General features: G+C 50.0%; 1 protein-coding gene across 1 annotated transcript in view; it reads right to left on the minus strand.

Moving 5' to 3' along the window:
- Positions 1-14,052, minus strand: part of ABTB2 (ankyrin repeat and BTB domain containing 2) — a 171,019-nt gene that overhangs the window by 44,140 nt on the left and 112,827 nt on the right. The window contains exon 2 of the mRNA XM_035012547.1: positions 260-406. Within this exon, the coding sequence (XP_034868438.1) occupies positions 260-406 (147 nt within the window). The remainder of the gene's footprint in view (positions 1-259; positions 407-14,052) is intronic.

A 14,052-nucleotide genomic window follows, 5' to 3' on the forward strand; every position in this document is an offset into this window, starting at 1 on the left:
TGCTGCACTGCAGGAAGGGGGTGCGGAGGCACTAGGTCATCTGATTTTTCAAGAGAAACCAGAGATCCAGATTTGCGTATGATTCAGCCCACGTGCCAACCAAACCATACGTGCTGTGAGCCACCAGTTTGCCATCTCTGGCCTAGAAGTATCTGGCTTTCAGAGGCAGTTTGGAGGAGGAGGAGGCCGGAATCTAGAAGGCAAACTCTTACCCGACCTCGCCCTTAGAGCCAGCTAGACTGGGATGCACCACACTTACTCAGCTCTGAAATACTTCCCACACAGGTGGCCAGGAGGGACTGCTCCAGGGTCCGGAGCTCCAGCTGAGCATAGGCATCGGCTCGCTCGTCGTGGCCCAGGGACCCACCGTTGTAAGGACTGAAGTACGCGGGGAGGGAGAGGACACCTGTGGGGAAACAGGTAGACAGGTAAGTTCAGGAAGGAAGCAAAGGGCCACAGGCCCAGCCCTGCAGCTTCTGGTAGAGCGGGGCGGCGGGGCGGTAGTCAGTGGGCAAATGTCAAAGCAGCGCTGGAGGACAACTGAGTTCTACAGGAGCCAGAATGAGGAGCAGCCCTCTTGTAGACGTGGTTTCTTGGACCTGCGGAAGGAACTGGCCTACCTGAGCTTCTGGGTCATATGAGAACTCATCCATTCCTTCACTTCCTCATTCACTGACTATCGAGAGTGTCTCCCTCGGCCCAGGCCTTGTGTGACATTCAGGACGCTGGGATGACAAAGAGACCTGGCTTTGCCTTCACGGACCTCAGGGGATGTGAATGCCCACTGTGCCCACCTGAAGGGTGGAACCAACCCCCTCCGAGTCCTCCCACTGCCTCATGCTGTCCCCGTTCCCTCTTCCTGCCAAGAAAGGGACGAAGACAAACCACAGAGAAAGGGGATGCATCCCAGCCACTGGCCAAGTCCAATTAGTGTTTTTCATTAGCACTTCAGGGCCAGAGGGACAGAGCTGTCAGAATCAATCCCGGAGGGTGACAGCCTGTAAATTTGTGTGGCTTCTTGGAAAGCACCAGAAAAGCAAAATCGGACCGGCTTAAAATTACATGTTGGTTCTTAAGAGCCCATGGCCACAGAGATTCCCAGCCTTTGGTAACTGCCGTTTCTTCAGTCAATGCATCTTTGTCCCACAACCCCCTGAACTTTTTTTTTTTTTTAAAGAAAAATACCCACAGGAATTTAATTGGTCACTTTTGGGAAGATCTCTTAAAATTCCTTGAGATAGCTGGAGAACCCCTGGGATGTGGCCAAATCCGTGTGAGAATTCCCTACCCTGCACACAGAAATGTAATGAGGATGGCGACAGCCAGAGGTGAAGCAGAACAGTCAAGACAGGGCCTTGGAGCCGGAACGTTTGGGTGTCTGATTCTGGCTCCATCACTTAACCAGCGGTGTGATCTCGGGCCAGTGACTTCCCTTCTCCGTGCCTTGGATTCCTTGCGCCGTAGCTAAGGGTAAGACAAGCCCCTGGTTCGTAGTGAGGCCGTGAGGACGAACTGAGCTGTGGATGTCCATGCTTGCACCAGTGCATGCCTCCGAGGAAGGGCTCTGGAGCTGTTGCTGTTATTTCTGCTATGTGCTGGGAATGGAGGCTTAATTTACACCACGAATTTATTCTTTCTACAAGGTAGGCACTGCTGTCTCCAACTTAGATCTTGGGGGACTGACGTTCAGAGAGTTTGAATAACTTGTTCAACTTAGTGGCAGAGCTAGGAGCTGAGTCTGGATGTGGCAGGCTTTCAAATGGGTACACTTCTCCCCTCTTGGAAGCCCACATCCAAGGAGCACCCCACCAACGCTCACCTATGGCCCTCTTATCCCTGCCCGGTTCACCCAAGAAGCCCCCCACTGTGTTCCACGGCGGGGGGAGGGGAGAGGCAAACACACACAGCAGTCTTCTTCCTGCCCAGACCCTGGCGGTGTTCTCCGACGGCTCTGCTGACAGTCCGCCCTGCCCTCCTCACCTGGCCTCCCCCTGACCCAGCCTGCCTGCCTCCTCCACGCTGCCTCACTGCCCCCCGAGTCCCCCGTCACCCCTCCTGCATGGCGGTGGCCCCTCCCATCACATCTGGTGCCCACATGGCACAGCAGGGCATCAAAGCACTTCCTCAGAGCACTGTTTCCAGTGGGAGAAGGAGGAGGGCATGATGGGGTTCCCCCTGCCCCCTAGCCCTATGCCCCAAAGCAGAAACTCTCCCTGACGGCTGAGTATGCAAACACATTAGGAACAGCTGGCTCTGAGAATTAAAAGAAGTAAAACAAAAGAGAATTCACTCCCCTCCAACACACACACACACACACACACACGCACACACGCACCCTCCAACCCATACACACATGTGCACGTGCACACACACACACCCGCTCCAACCCATAGAGACATACACACATGCACACACGCTCCAACCCATAGACACACACGCATGCACGCTCCAACCCATACACACACACATGCACGTTCTAACCCATAGACACACACACACGCACACACACACACATGCACGCATGCTCCAACCCATAGACACACACGCACGCACGTTCTAACCCATAGGCACACACACACGCACACACACACGCTCCAACCCATAGACAGCCCAAACATTTGGGAGAGTTTCCACACATCTACGGGTCCTGCGCCGGCTCTGCTCCCCTCCCTTCTTCATTATTAATCTACAGAAACAACGCTGGGGACATGTGGATCAAATTTACAGTGCTTAGGGCAAGGGAATGGGAAATTCAGCAGATTTGTCAAAGGGTTCCCAGAGAGAAAGATTACATCACTGGACCCAGTAACGGGAGCCGGCAGGTCCATTAATAACAGCTCCCACCTTCCTAGTCATCGCCCCCCACAGGGGCTTTCACTCAATACCGTGGCAAAAGTAATTATGAACCTATTATTAATAACAATCATTGATGGCACCACAGCTTTTGCCTAGTACCTTTTGCTTTGAAGAGACATTCAGCATTGAGCAACGTGTTCTTCCAGTGCGAGAGGCAGGGTAATGGCCACGTCCGGCTTTCACTGAGGGCTTCCTGTGTGCCGGGCACACACCATTCCCTTTAATCCACCAAGCTTCATGACGGACTCTGCACCCATCTCGCAGATGAGGAACCCGAGGCCCCCAGAAGACTAGCCTGAGGTTACTGAGGCGCAGACACTGAACTGGGGCTAGAATTTCAATCTCGCCACCTCGTCCTTTAAACAGCCCCAGGGGATTTGTGAGAAGAGGGCTTCCATTGTGTGTGGGCCTGGGGTTTGACAGGAAGAAAGAGAAACTAAGACCCAGAAATGGGACTTTCCTTTTAATGGTTCCCCGGGCACCTCTTGCCAAGGATCCCTGGAGGCCTCCCGTGGAAGTCTGCAGACGGAGGCTGTCCCCTTATTCCCTCGGATCTTTCCAGAATGCAGCTCCACAACTTGCGTTCCACATCTGCCCCTACAAAAGCCTTTTTTATGTCAATCTGAAATTCATATAAGCCTGCTCCTCACAGCTCTCAGTGGAGAAGGAATATCTTTATGTCCTCTCAACACTTCAGCGTCTTCTTTGCCCCACACACTCCCAGCTTTATGATAGGGGCTGCCCAGCACAAGGCCATTCTGGAAAAAGGGATTTAACACACACACACACACACACAGGCACACACACAACCAAAAGAAAAGAAAAAAAGAAAGAGCATCTCTTTTTTTCCTCCCATTTTTGTAAAATCCTTAGGAAAAATTATTTACTTCAGGGGCGCCTGGGTGGCTCAGTTGGTTAAGCGACTGCCTTCGGCTCAGGTCATGATCCTGGAGTCCCTGGATCGAGTCCCACATCGGGCTCCCTGCTTGGCAGGGAGCCTGCTTCTGCCTCTGACCCTCCCCCCTCTCATGTGCTCTCTCTCTCTGTCTCAAATAAATAAATAAAATCTTTTAAAAAAAATTATTTACTTCAGTCCTAATCAAAAAGCAAGCATGGTGGACTGTTTCCTTTGATGAGTTAATAAGGACATCCCTGATCAATCCCTGTAAACTCTGTGAAAGTGACAGAGAAAACCCTAATGCATCACTCCATTCCCGCGACGTGATCTACGGAGTCGGAAGCAGTGATCTTTTACCTCCCTCTTCTGTAATATGAGCAACTCTGTTCAACGTTCCCTTCGAATGTACTCTAGCTGCATGTGAAGCTCTGCGTTTCTCAATCTATACACAGAACCGTCACCTTCCCTCACTCAATTTTGCTCAATCTGGTTGCCCAACTCCCGAATCTCGGAACTCATTATCTCATTCCCCAAAGCCACGGCTGTCTCCTCCCCCGTCCCCTCCTGAACATAGCGCCACATCCGCCCAGTTGCACAAGGACAGCCTGTGAGTCACCCTTATCAAGCCTCCCTCCCGTCCTCCACCTACCTGATCAATGGACCAACCACAAGCCTCACTGCTTTGACCACTTGGGCGTCTCAGAACTCCGCCCCTGCCATGACCCCAGTCCAACCACTCTCTTCCCTCACCAGATACTCACCTGTCTCCTCCCACCAATCTTGTCCCAACCTTGCCGTCCCTTACTCTGATCAGTACTCTTACTTTGGCTTGGTACTCTTCAGTGACCCCCCACCTCCCCACAAAGGAAAATAACCTTTGCACAGGTAACAACGGATCATTTTCTTTCTCTGAAATTTAGGGACGAAAACAGTTCTACCGGTGCATGGGGGAAATCCCCAGCACCTCCCAGGAAATCAGCAGAGTCAAGAAGCCTACGCATATCTGATCCCTGTGGCTCCACGCTGTTTTGTGAGTTTGGTCCCTTGGCTCTGCGCCAGCCCTGGGTTTGGAAAAGCCACCCGCTTCCTGCCTAAGAGATTCTCCGCCAGTGCCCAGAGAGGGCGCCACTGAGCTAGGCGGGAAAGCCTCCGAGCCAGGCCTGGGAACCCCGCCTTCTTGCCCTCCCTCGCCAACCAGGAATCAGACCGGGTTTCAGTTCTCCGGGGTGTGAGCTCCTCCAAGCAAGCAGCAAAAGAGAAGCGATGGACTGCACGCCGGGTTGACAAACCAGACTTTCAGTGCGAAGGCTTTTCAGAAGCAGGGCTCAGGCCAAAGGCCAAATCCAGGGGGATTTCGTTCTCATCTCTGTGAAACACTGGGGTAGAGTCGTGGCTTCTAGAATCTTCTCCAGCACAGGGACCCTACGCTCGGATGGGCCTGTCTATGTACTCTAGCACTGATGTGGAGCGCTCAAAACTTTCTCCTTGCTTTCATTCCACTAATGTCCTAAGTGTGAACAGCGGGAACAAACAGACCCTGTTACTACGATTTCCTATGATTTGATTTCCCCCACAGCTATCATACCTCCTACCCAATACACACACACACGCACAATTTTAAATGTAAAGAAGATGTCCTTTTTTGGTGAAAACTGGCTAGATTTATGGTTCAGCTTTTCTGAGCAGTCATCAAAAAACCATCAAGACTGTAATATAACTGTTCTCACCCCGCCCCCCGCCCCAATTCAAGAAGCTATTACCAGCGCTCTCCCCAGACTTGTAAATGTTCTTTTCAGGGCACTGTGACTACAGTGGGCCCAGATCCCCGTGCGAGCCTGCGTCCCCCACCCCTGCCCGCGACACTCCCCACCGGACCCACCAGCAACCGGCTCAGGGAAGCTCATTTGTGAAGATGGCAAAGGCCACCGCTGGTCTCCTGTTTCTTTAAAATGAAAACCGGGATGCTGAGGATTACTCTTTTATTGCCCTTGTGAGGAAACTTGGCAGGGTGTATTGTGCTGGTTTTCTTAGGAGCTGGAAGCTTGGGTGGGGTTCAATCCATAAGCTTCTGAAAATAAAAATTATATTGCCCTACTGAGCGGTTTCCAAATAGCCCACATAATCCAACACTTTTTACTTTTTAAAAAGTGTTTCCATTCTCTGATCTGGAATTTTATATATAGCACGTTTAATGCCCAGTGTTGGATATTAGTCATACTGAAACAAAGTGCTGAAAAGTTAAAGCATGGCTAGTTTTCAGAGAGACGCAAATGGAGAACAAGGACAGTCAATTCTAGAACAACTTCACTGAGTGGTATTTCTCCTGACATTCTGAGGCCAAAAAAGGTTGGGGGTGGGTATTGAGGCAAGGTGGGGGGGAGGGGAAGGAAATAAGAAGGAAAAACCTGGCGAACTGTCCATCATTCATGTAAAACTGATTCATCAAGAATAATCGAAAGCTCATCTAACTCTTGGCCAGAACCCCTCTGAAGATGAGACGACTACGCTATGAGGCTCAGAGTTCAAGCGGGAGAAGATGAGAGCCAGGGGGAGATTGGAGTGTGGTCTGAGTTTGGGAAGCAGGTTTTAACCATGGGTTAATGATGAATGGAGGGGCGCCTGGGTGGCTCAGTCGGTTAAGCATCTGACTCTTGATTTCAGCTCAGGTCATGATCTCAGGCTCATGAAACTGAGCCCCACATTAGGCTCTGTTCCCAGCACGGAGCCTGCTTAAGATTCTTTCTCTGCCTCTCCCCCCTCCAAAAAAAAAAAATAATAATAATTAATAGAGATGGGCTACCACATAGTGAGTAGTACTCTAAGCCAGGAATGGGATGAACCCCAGCATCTGAACCCACACAAAGACCCCAGCAGGTAGCTACTAGTTCCATGTACCACTGAGAGACACTGAGGTTTAGATGGCCAGGTCACTAGGCTAAGGTCACAAAGCTAGAAAATGGCAGAGGTGGGATTCAGACCCAGCCTGCCCGACACTGGAATCCATACGGGTCACCACCACGGCACACCCTCCCACGTGGGGCTCTCGCCATTCAAGCTCAGGGAGAGACACTTGCTTCTGCAGGCACCATTCCCATTAGCAGTGCGCTTTCCCTTCTTCTTCAGGGTGAGGAAATTAAAAGCAAACAACGGTGGTCTGGTTCACACCTGACCCTGGCTAAGTCATCAGAACACCAATGGCTAAAGATGGTCATCCACTTCAGTCAGGCCCAGGGGATGAGGAGCTCCCTGTGAAACAGTAAAATAATAATGCACATTTATGACTGCCCAGGATGCTAGGGGCCAGAGAACCCAGGGCAAGATCAAAGCCGGCTCAAGTACAACACGTTCATTGCCAGCATCCCCAATTCTCTTTAAAAAGAAGATGGTAAAAAGCAAACCTCACCATGAATTCTGGGCTGCAATTCACCTCCCTCTGGAGCCCGTGACCATCCTGGGCCTCCTGGCAGAGGACCTGCTTGGGGAGCTGGCCTCGGGGCTGCCTCCTCCCCCTCCAGCTGGCAGCATCACCTCCAACCCCAGGGCCGACTCACTCAATGCTCAGGGGGCCCCAAGGGGGGCCACCATAGAACAACAACAGCCCACCCCAGAATCTCCACGAGGAATGCGGGCTCCCCGGCATTCTGGCTGCTTGTTTCATTAAGCCACAGATCAGTTCTGTCCTAGACCCGGAGGATGAATGTTAGGAGCCCGTAAAAGAACAATCTAGTAGAGATCACGGATTGTTGCTTAATTTGGGGGTGGGGTGGGGAGTAAAAACCTAATAAAACGCAGTCTTTTCATTGCCATTTCCCCTCTTCGCAAGAGAGTAAAATAAAGCCAGAATAACCAAGCAGATCAATTTCAGGAAATTAAACCTAAAGGTGAACTCTGGAAAAACCAGCAACAGTCACAACATCGGGCAGTATGGGGCAGAAAACTCACAGTGACCTACTGAGCTTTTTCCCCTGGAAAAACATCTCCATGGTGTTTAGAGTACTTTTTAAGAGATTCTGGGTGGCCTCTCTGCAAAGCATTGATGTAACACATCAAGAACTTGAGTGCAGGAAGCGTGAGCCTTGGAACTGCTGCCTCTTAAAAAAAGAAGCCACCACATGACCATGGGCCTTTGTCGAATGCTGTTCTTGACCCACACTGGGTGAGCACATGAATTCCTGTGAGCCCAGGCCAACAGAGCACCCCTTTTGTATAAAGGCAACACATTCAGTGTGCATGGGTGGTACACACAGTCAGCACCCTAAAATATCAGCCCTTTCCCCCATCAATGCACACAGCCACCCGGGTAAGAGTGGTTCTCTCTATGCTAGGGTTTTAAAAAGGTTTTGCATTCCCATGCTTTCTAAACTTTATTTTTTTACAATGCATATGATTTATTGGCATAGTAAAATGTGATTGCTATAAGGGAAATGGGGGACAGGGAGGGAGGGAGATCCTTAGAGAATGAGGAGGGTGACCAATGCTTCAGCTGAGCAAAGGAATATCCATAACTTCAAATATGGCAGAAAATTAGTTATCAGAAATTAAATATTTATATAAGAAAACAAGCATATGTTAAAAAGAAAAATACTATAATCCAGTTACATATTAAGAGCCAGAATGGAGGTCATCTATCATAAGAGATAGTTCTTTTTTTTTTTTTAAGACTATTTATTTGAGAGAGAGAGAAGGAGTGCGCACGAGCAGGGAGAGGGGAAGAGGGAGAGGGAGAATAGACTCCCTGCCTGATGAGCAGGGAGCCCAACGCAGGGCTCGATTCCGGGACCCTGGGATCATGACCTGAGCTGAAGGCAGACACTTAACTGACTAAGCCACTCGTGAACCCCAAAAGCTAGTTACTTCTGCATGGGAGAATTTTGGATGAATTTTTTCTCCATTATTCTTCATACTTTTTTCTAATGATTAAATAATGACCACATGTATTTTAATAAAAACAAAACCATTATTACAACCATTGCGAGCTCATGGAGGCCAAAAAATAAGAAAAGGTAAATAAAAGGAAAACCTTGTTGTTTTATAGAATTATTACTACCAAAAAAAAAAAAAAAAGTAAGAAGAAAGGATATTCCCTTTGGAAGAAATCCAGGCAGAAACTGTTCTACATTGCTATAAGATTTTTCTGCATGCCTCATTCTAAGAATCCGCCCCTCTGAGACCAAGCGCCTTCCCCTGGCCCGGTGGTGGTGACTCTGGGAGGCTCAGGGGCTGTGTCACCAGTCAGACTCCTTGGGCATCCTGATAACCAGCCCAGCTGTGTACTCGCTGCACGGCGTCTGTGTGATCATGATGCAGCCCTCACGGTGGCCTGGACCTCCAGCACCCGCCATGGCAGGTGCAGGGGGCAACGTGCTGGTAACTGAGGACAGGGACAGCCAGGAAAGTCTTCACACCACATGACCAGTATCACCAATTGAGAAAAGGAGCCTGGCACTGCCAGCACTGTTGTGGGGATACTGGTGGGCATGGGGATGGGAGAGGACGCAAAGCTCGGGCCAGGACTGGTTCCGGAGCCACATCTCCTGCTAGGGAGCAGCGCTGCCGGGAGGAAAAAGAGGGGAGCAGGGAAGTCTTTAAGTATCAGCCCAGAGGGGAGGAGAGGGATAAATAAGCCAAGCACCTAAAACACACACACCAGTCACCCCTTGGGGGTTAAAAAAGAGGCAAATATCACAAGGTCCAGGGCAGATGGCCAAGGCATTTATTAACAGATCATGAGTGCATTAGTCAGAAATTTACTGTGCTAGAGTTCTTCTAACAAATATAACCTGCTTCACTCAGCTTTGGGTCCCATTCCAAAGGATTTTGACTATTAGACTCTCCAGATGATTTAATAGCATGAGTCAGGGAGAAGAGGGTTTAAAATCCAGCTTGGAATCTTATTAGCTGTGTGACCTTGGACCAGTTGCTTAACCTCTCTGAGCCTCAATGTGCTCATCTGTGTAAAAGGCTTAATAGCTCCTAGTTCACAGGATTGAGGATTAAAAGAGGTTAAGTGAGCAAAATGCCTGACACTTAGTAAGTGTGTAGTAAATGGGAATATTCTTATAAATGGCTTCATTGGTTCCCAGGGCCAATGGCTTTGTAATAAAACCATCAGATACCATATTAAAGTACTTACCACATTAGGAAGAAGGGATGGACCCGAAGCCAATCTATCCCATTATTTTTCTGAAGACCACTGTGGTCTACACTGATAAAAAATCATGCTTTACTCATGAAAGACGGGTTATTTATTCTGCATTCGTTCACTCACTCATTTATACAACAGCTACTTATCGATGACCTAATCATGCGCCAGAAGTAGCTATGCTCTGGGATAGAAAAGCGAACAGACAAGGTCCCTACCCTCTTGATGTTTGCGGTCTAGGGAAGGAGGACAGACAGTATACCAACCAAGTCGGTATTGTGTGGAAAGGGCTAGAGTCAGCACAAGGAGCCCAGAGGAGGGGTGTCCAAGCCAGACTATCCAGGGCTAGTGGTCAAGGAAGGCTTCCTGGAGGAAGGGACATCTCAGCTGATGACAAGTAAATGCCAGTCTGATGAAGGGACTGAGTGGGTCTTCCAAGGAGAGGAAAAGCCTGTTTAGGAAGGGTCTGGGGCAGTGAAAGGTTGGGGAGAGGCCCGACAGAGCAAGCACATTATCTGTCCTAGAGAGGTGTTTATTTTGAGCAGCCTGGGAGGCGGCTAATGGAGATCATTGCTCTCTCTCCACCTACCCTTGGAGCCAGTACTAATCCAAGGGTTAGCAAACTTTTTCTGTAAAGAGTCAGAGTGTAAACATTTTTGGCTTCGCAGGTCTCGGTCACAACGGCTCAACACAGCCTGTGTCCTGTGCACGTATGATATGCAAACAAATGGGCGTGGCTGTGTTCCATGTACGGAACTATAAATACAGATTTGCATCTCATATCACCTTCACGTGTCGTGAATAGCCTTCTTTTAATGAACTTTCTCAACCATTTAAAAATAAACTCATTCTGGGACGCCTGGGTGGCTCAGTCGGTTAAGTGTCTGCCTCCGGCTCAGGTCATGATCCCAGGGTCCTGGGATCAAGTCCCGCATCGGGCTCCCTGCTCTGCGGGGAGCCTGCTTCTCCCTCTGCCTCTGCCTCTGCCTCTATCTCTCATGAATAAATAAATAAAATCTTAAAAAAAAAAAACCTCATTCTTAGCTTGGGGACCCTACGGAAACAGGTGTTACAGGTGTCAGGTGGGATGTGGCCTGCTGACCCCTGTCCTGATTCAGAGCCGCCTGGAGGGACTGAGAGGCGGGGTGCGGAGCTATGGGCAGACTGGGACAGGCCTCCGGGGAGGGGCCCCGGGGAAGGATCGGGGGGGGGGGGGGGGGGGGGGGTACTAGCCACAAGAGTCTAACGGGCTGGGGCTCGGTCCTGAGGGCAATGCGGACCCACTGAAGGGGTTCGAGCTGTTGAGTGATACAGTCATACACGCACGTCAACAGAGAAATCAGGCAGCGGTGTGTGAATTGCACCAGGAGCAGCGCTGCCGGCCGAGGACACCTTCTCTGCTGTGGGACTTCATGGTCCCAAACCCACCCTGGGCCGCTGTCTGGGCTCTTACCTCAGTAAAGCCGCACATTTCTTTCAGCTTTTGCATGGAGCACTTCGACGTCAAAGACAGAGGTAGCAGATGGTAGTTTTTAGAACTCAGACTCGGCAAGGTACCATTTTTAAGGCCAAATAAGTGAAAACTGTACTTGACTACCTTTAAAATTGGTGATGGTCCTAGGTCAACTTGAAGCAGTTGGCAAATTTCAATCTATCAGGCTCAAAAAGGTAACTCACGAAGAATGGGAGAGTTTTTACAACAGATGCCTTGAAATCTGGGTCCGAACAAAGATACCCCAGTCCTGAGTGCATTGGGGACACCAGGGCCCAGAGGCGATGGTGCCTCCTTCGTTGCTCATACAGAGCTCACCCCCCCACACACACACTCCACACACACACACAGAGAAACGGCTGTTTGCAAGCAGCTAAGTTCTGCAACAGAGAACACATTCTCTAAGGCCCTGGGACCCCGTGTCAAGGTTAACTGATGGCTTCCAATTTGAAATAAGCATCTGAGCAGGCTACGGAAATTTTAGCACTGTGCTACTATGCCCGTGATTCATTCACTTATGCAAATATCCCTTATGTGCCTATTAATTACCCTGAGCTTGGCACTAGGAATACAGAGGTGAATAGACACAGGATGCTGCTCTAGAGGAGAGGAAAAACATGTAGACAAATAATTAAAATGCAGTAGGATACGTGTGTGTGTGTGTGTGTGCGGGGGGGGGTCTGGAGTAATAGGAATTTGGACAGTCTGGAGAGAGGGCTTTTGCTATGTGCCATCATGAGCTAAGGAGGAAAAAAATAACAAGATGTTTCAGAAGGCCCCCACTTATTCCAAGAACCCCAAAGGGATTTTACAGACTTTATGAGAAACAAACAGTCCCGGTCAACCCATGGCTGAGCAACATCATGCAACACCAGAGTGGGCTAAAGAGGATGCAGGAGGTACAGGGAAGGAAACTAATTTCTAGAAAGGAGGTCTCTAACAGAATTGCTCATTTCTGGGCTGGGGACACCCCAGACCTCACTGGGTCACTCCCAGGATCTTGAAGGACACCATGATCTTTCCCTGCTAAGATGTATGAAAACAGTCGCTGATGCTCGAAACCGTGCCAAGGCTCTGTGACCAATGCCATGCCATTCCTTCTTTCTAACAGAACCCAGGACTATTCTGTCTGGAACAGTCACATACTCTGAACCCTAGGGGACACTTCCTTGGCCTCCCTATAGCGGTGCAACACGGTTTCGGACAATGGGACATAAATTCAAGACTTCAGGGGTTCTGGAAACTGTTGCTTTCCCGACCTAAGGGGACAGGCCATCCAGCTGGCAGAACTCCTGCTTTGCTGACGACCTCCAATATGACAGAGCATCTGAAGAAGGTGCAACCGGGAGGCAGGCCACCTGCGGCAAAAGCTGGAGCACCGTCCAGGGCCCACCGTCCTTCAGTGGAGGTGGTGGCGGGGGGCGGGGGGGGGGGGAAGGTGCCGCAGGAAGGGACAAGAGCAAGATGAGAACCAGCGCTCAGGATGGCAGAGCAGACAGCAGAAAGAGCCTGGGTCTCTGACAGCCTCACCAAGCAGCTAACTACCAGCAGGAGATGCTGGTCTCTGAATGTTTTACAGAAGAAAAACCACCCCGTTGGTCGGCGCGTTCTTTTTCCAGGGCTGCGGTAACAAAGTTCCACAGACTGGGTGGCTTACAGAAGGGTGTATTCTCACAGTCCTGGAGGCTGGAAGTGTAAGATCAGGCGCTGGCAGGGCTGTTTTCTCCTGAGGCCTCCCTCCTTGGCTGATACATGACCGTGCTCTCCCTGCGCTCCGTGTCTGTGTCCTAATCTCTTCTGACAAGGACACCAGTCATATTGGATGAGGACCCACTCATATGGCCTCATTTTACCTTCATTACCTGCCTGAAGGCTCTATTTCCGAGTACAGTGACACGCTGAGGTACCGGGGGTTAGGACTTCAACATACGAATTTTGGAGGGACACAATTCGGACTCTAACGGTCGGGTTTCCTGTGACTTGCAGATGAAGTGATTTCTCTAATACCAAGATGATTTCTGTAAATCCCGTTTCCAAAACTGTTTTTATGCCATAGAACCCTTTGTTTGAATGAAATCATGTGGAAAGTCCTACAATAAAACCGTCTCCCCACTCCCAGGGCCCCCACGTCTCCATGAAGGGTGGGTGACTGCCCAAAGCCCACTGTCCATTCTGGCTGGCTGTGGAAATGCCCCTCAGACCCCACCAAGAACAGAGCGGTTCTGGTCCACAACGCCAAGCTCCCTAAGGGCTTAGGGGGGCAACAGCAACTCCAGCCCTCATTTAGTTCAGACCGGAAGCTTCATGGTGGACCTTCCTCGTAGACCATTCGGCCACTACTAGGTGAGTATCTGTGCAATGCCAGTCACAGTTTAATTTCAAAAAATGCAGGTAAGCAAAAAGAAAATAAAAATCGTGGTAACTTTACCACCTTGCGATAATCACCACTGACATTATGGTTTTATATCCTTCAGGCATTTGAATATGCACCTATGCTTTGAGAGTACATCTATACTTTAAATAAATCTTTAAAAATCTAATTTTTGAGAGAAAGAGAGAGCGAGCATGCGTGCACAGCGGGGAGGGGCAGAGGGAGAGGGAGAGAGAACCTCAAGCCGACTCCACGCTGAGGGGGGAGCCTGACATGGGGCTCAATCCCACGAC

Source organism: Mirounga leonina, unplaced genomic scaffold (assembly GCF_011800145.1).
Source record: "Mirounga leonina isolate KUSES-001 unplaced genomic scaffold, KU_Mleo_1.0 Mir_166, whole genome shotgun sequence".
Taxonomy (NCBI): domain Eukaryota; kingdom Metazoa; phylum Chordata; class Mammalia; order Carnivora; family Phocidae; genus Mirounga; species Mirounga leonina.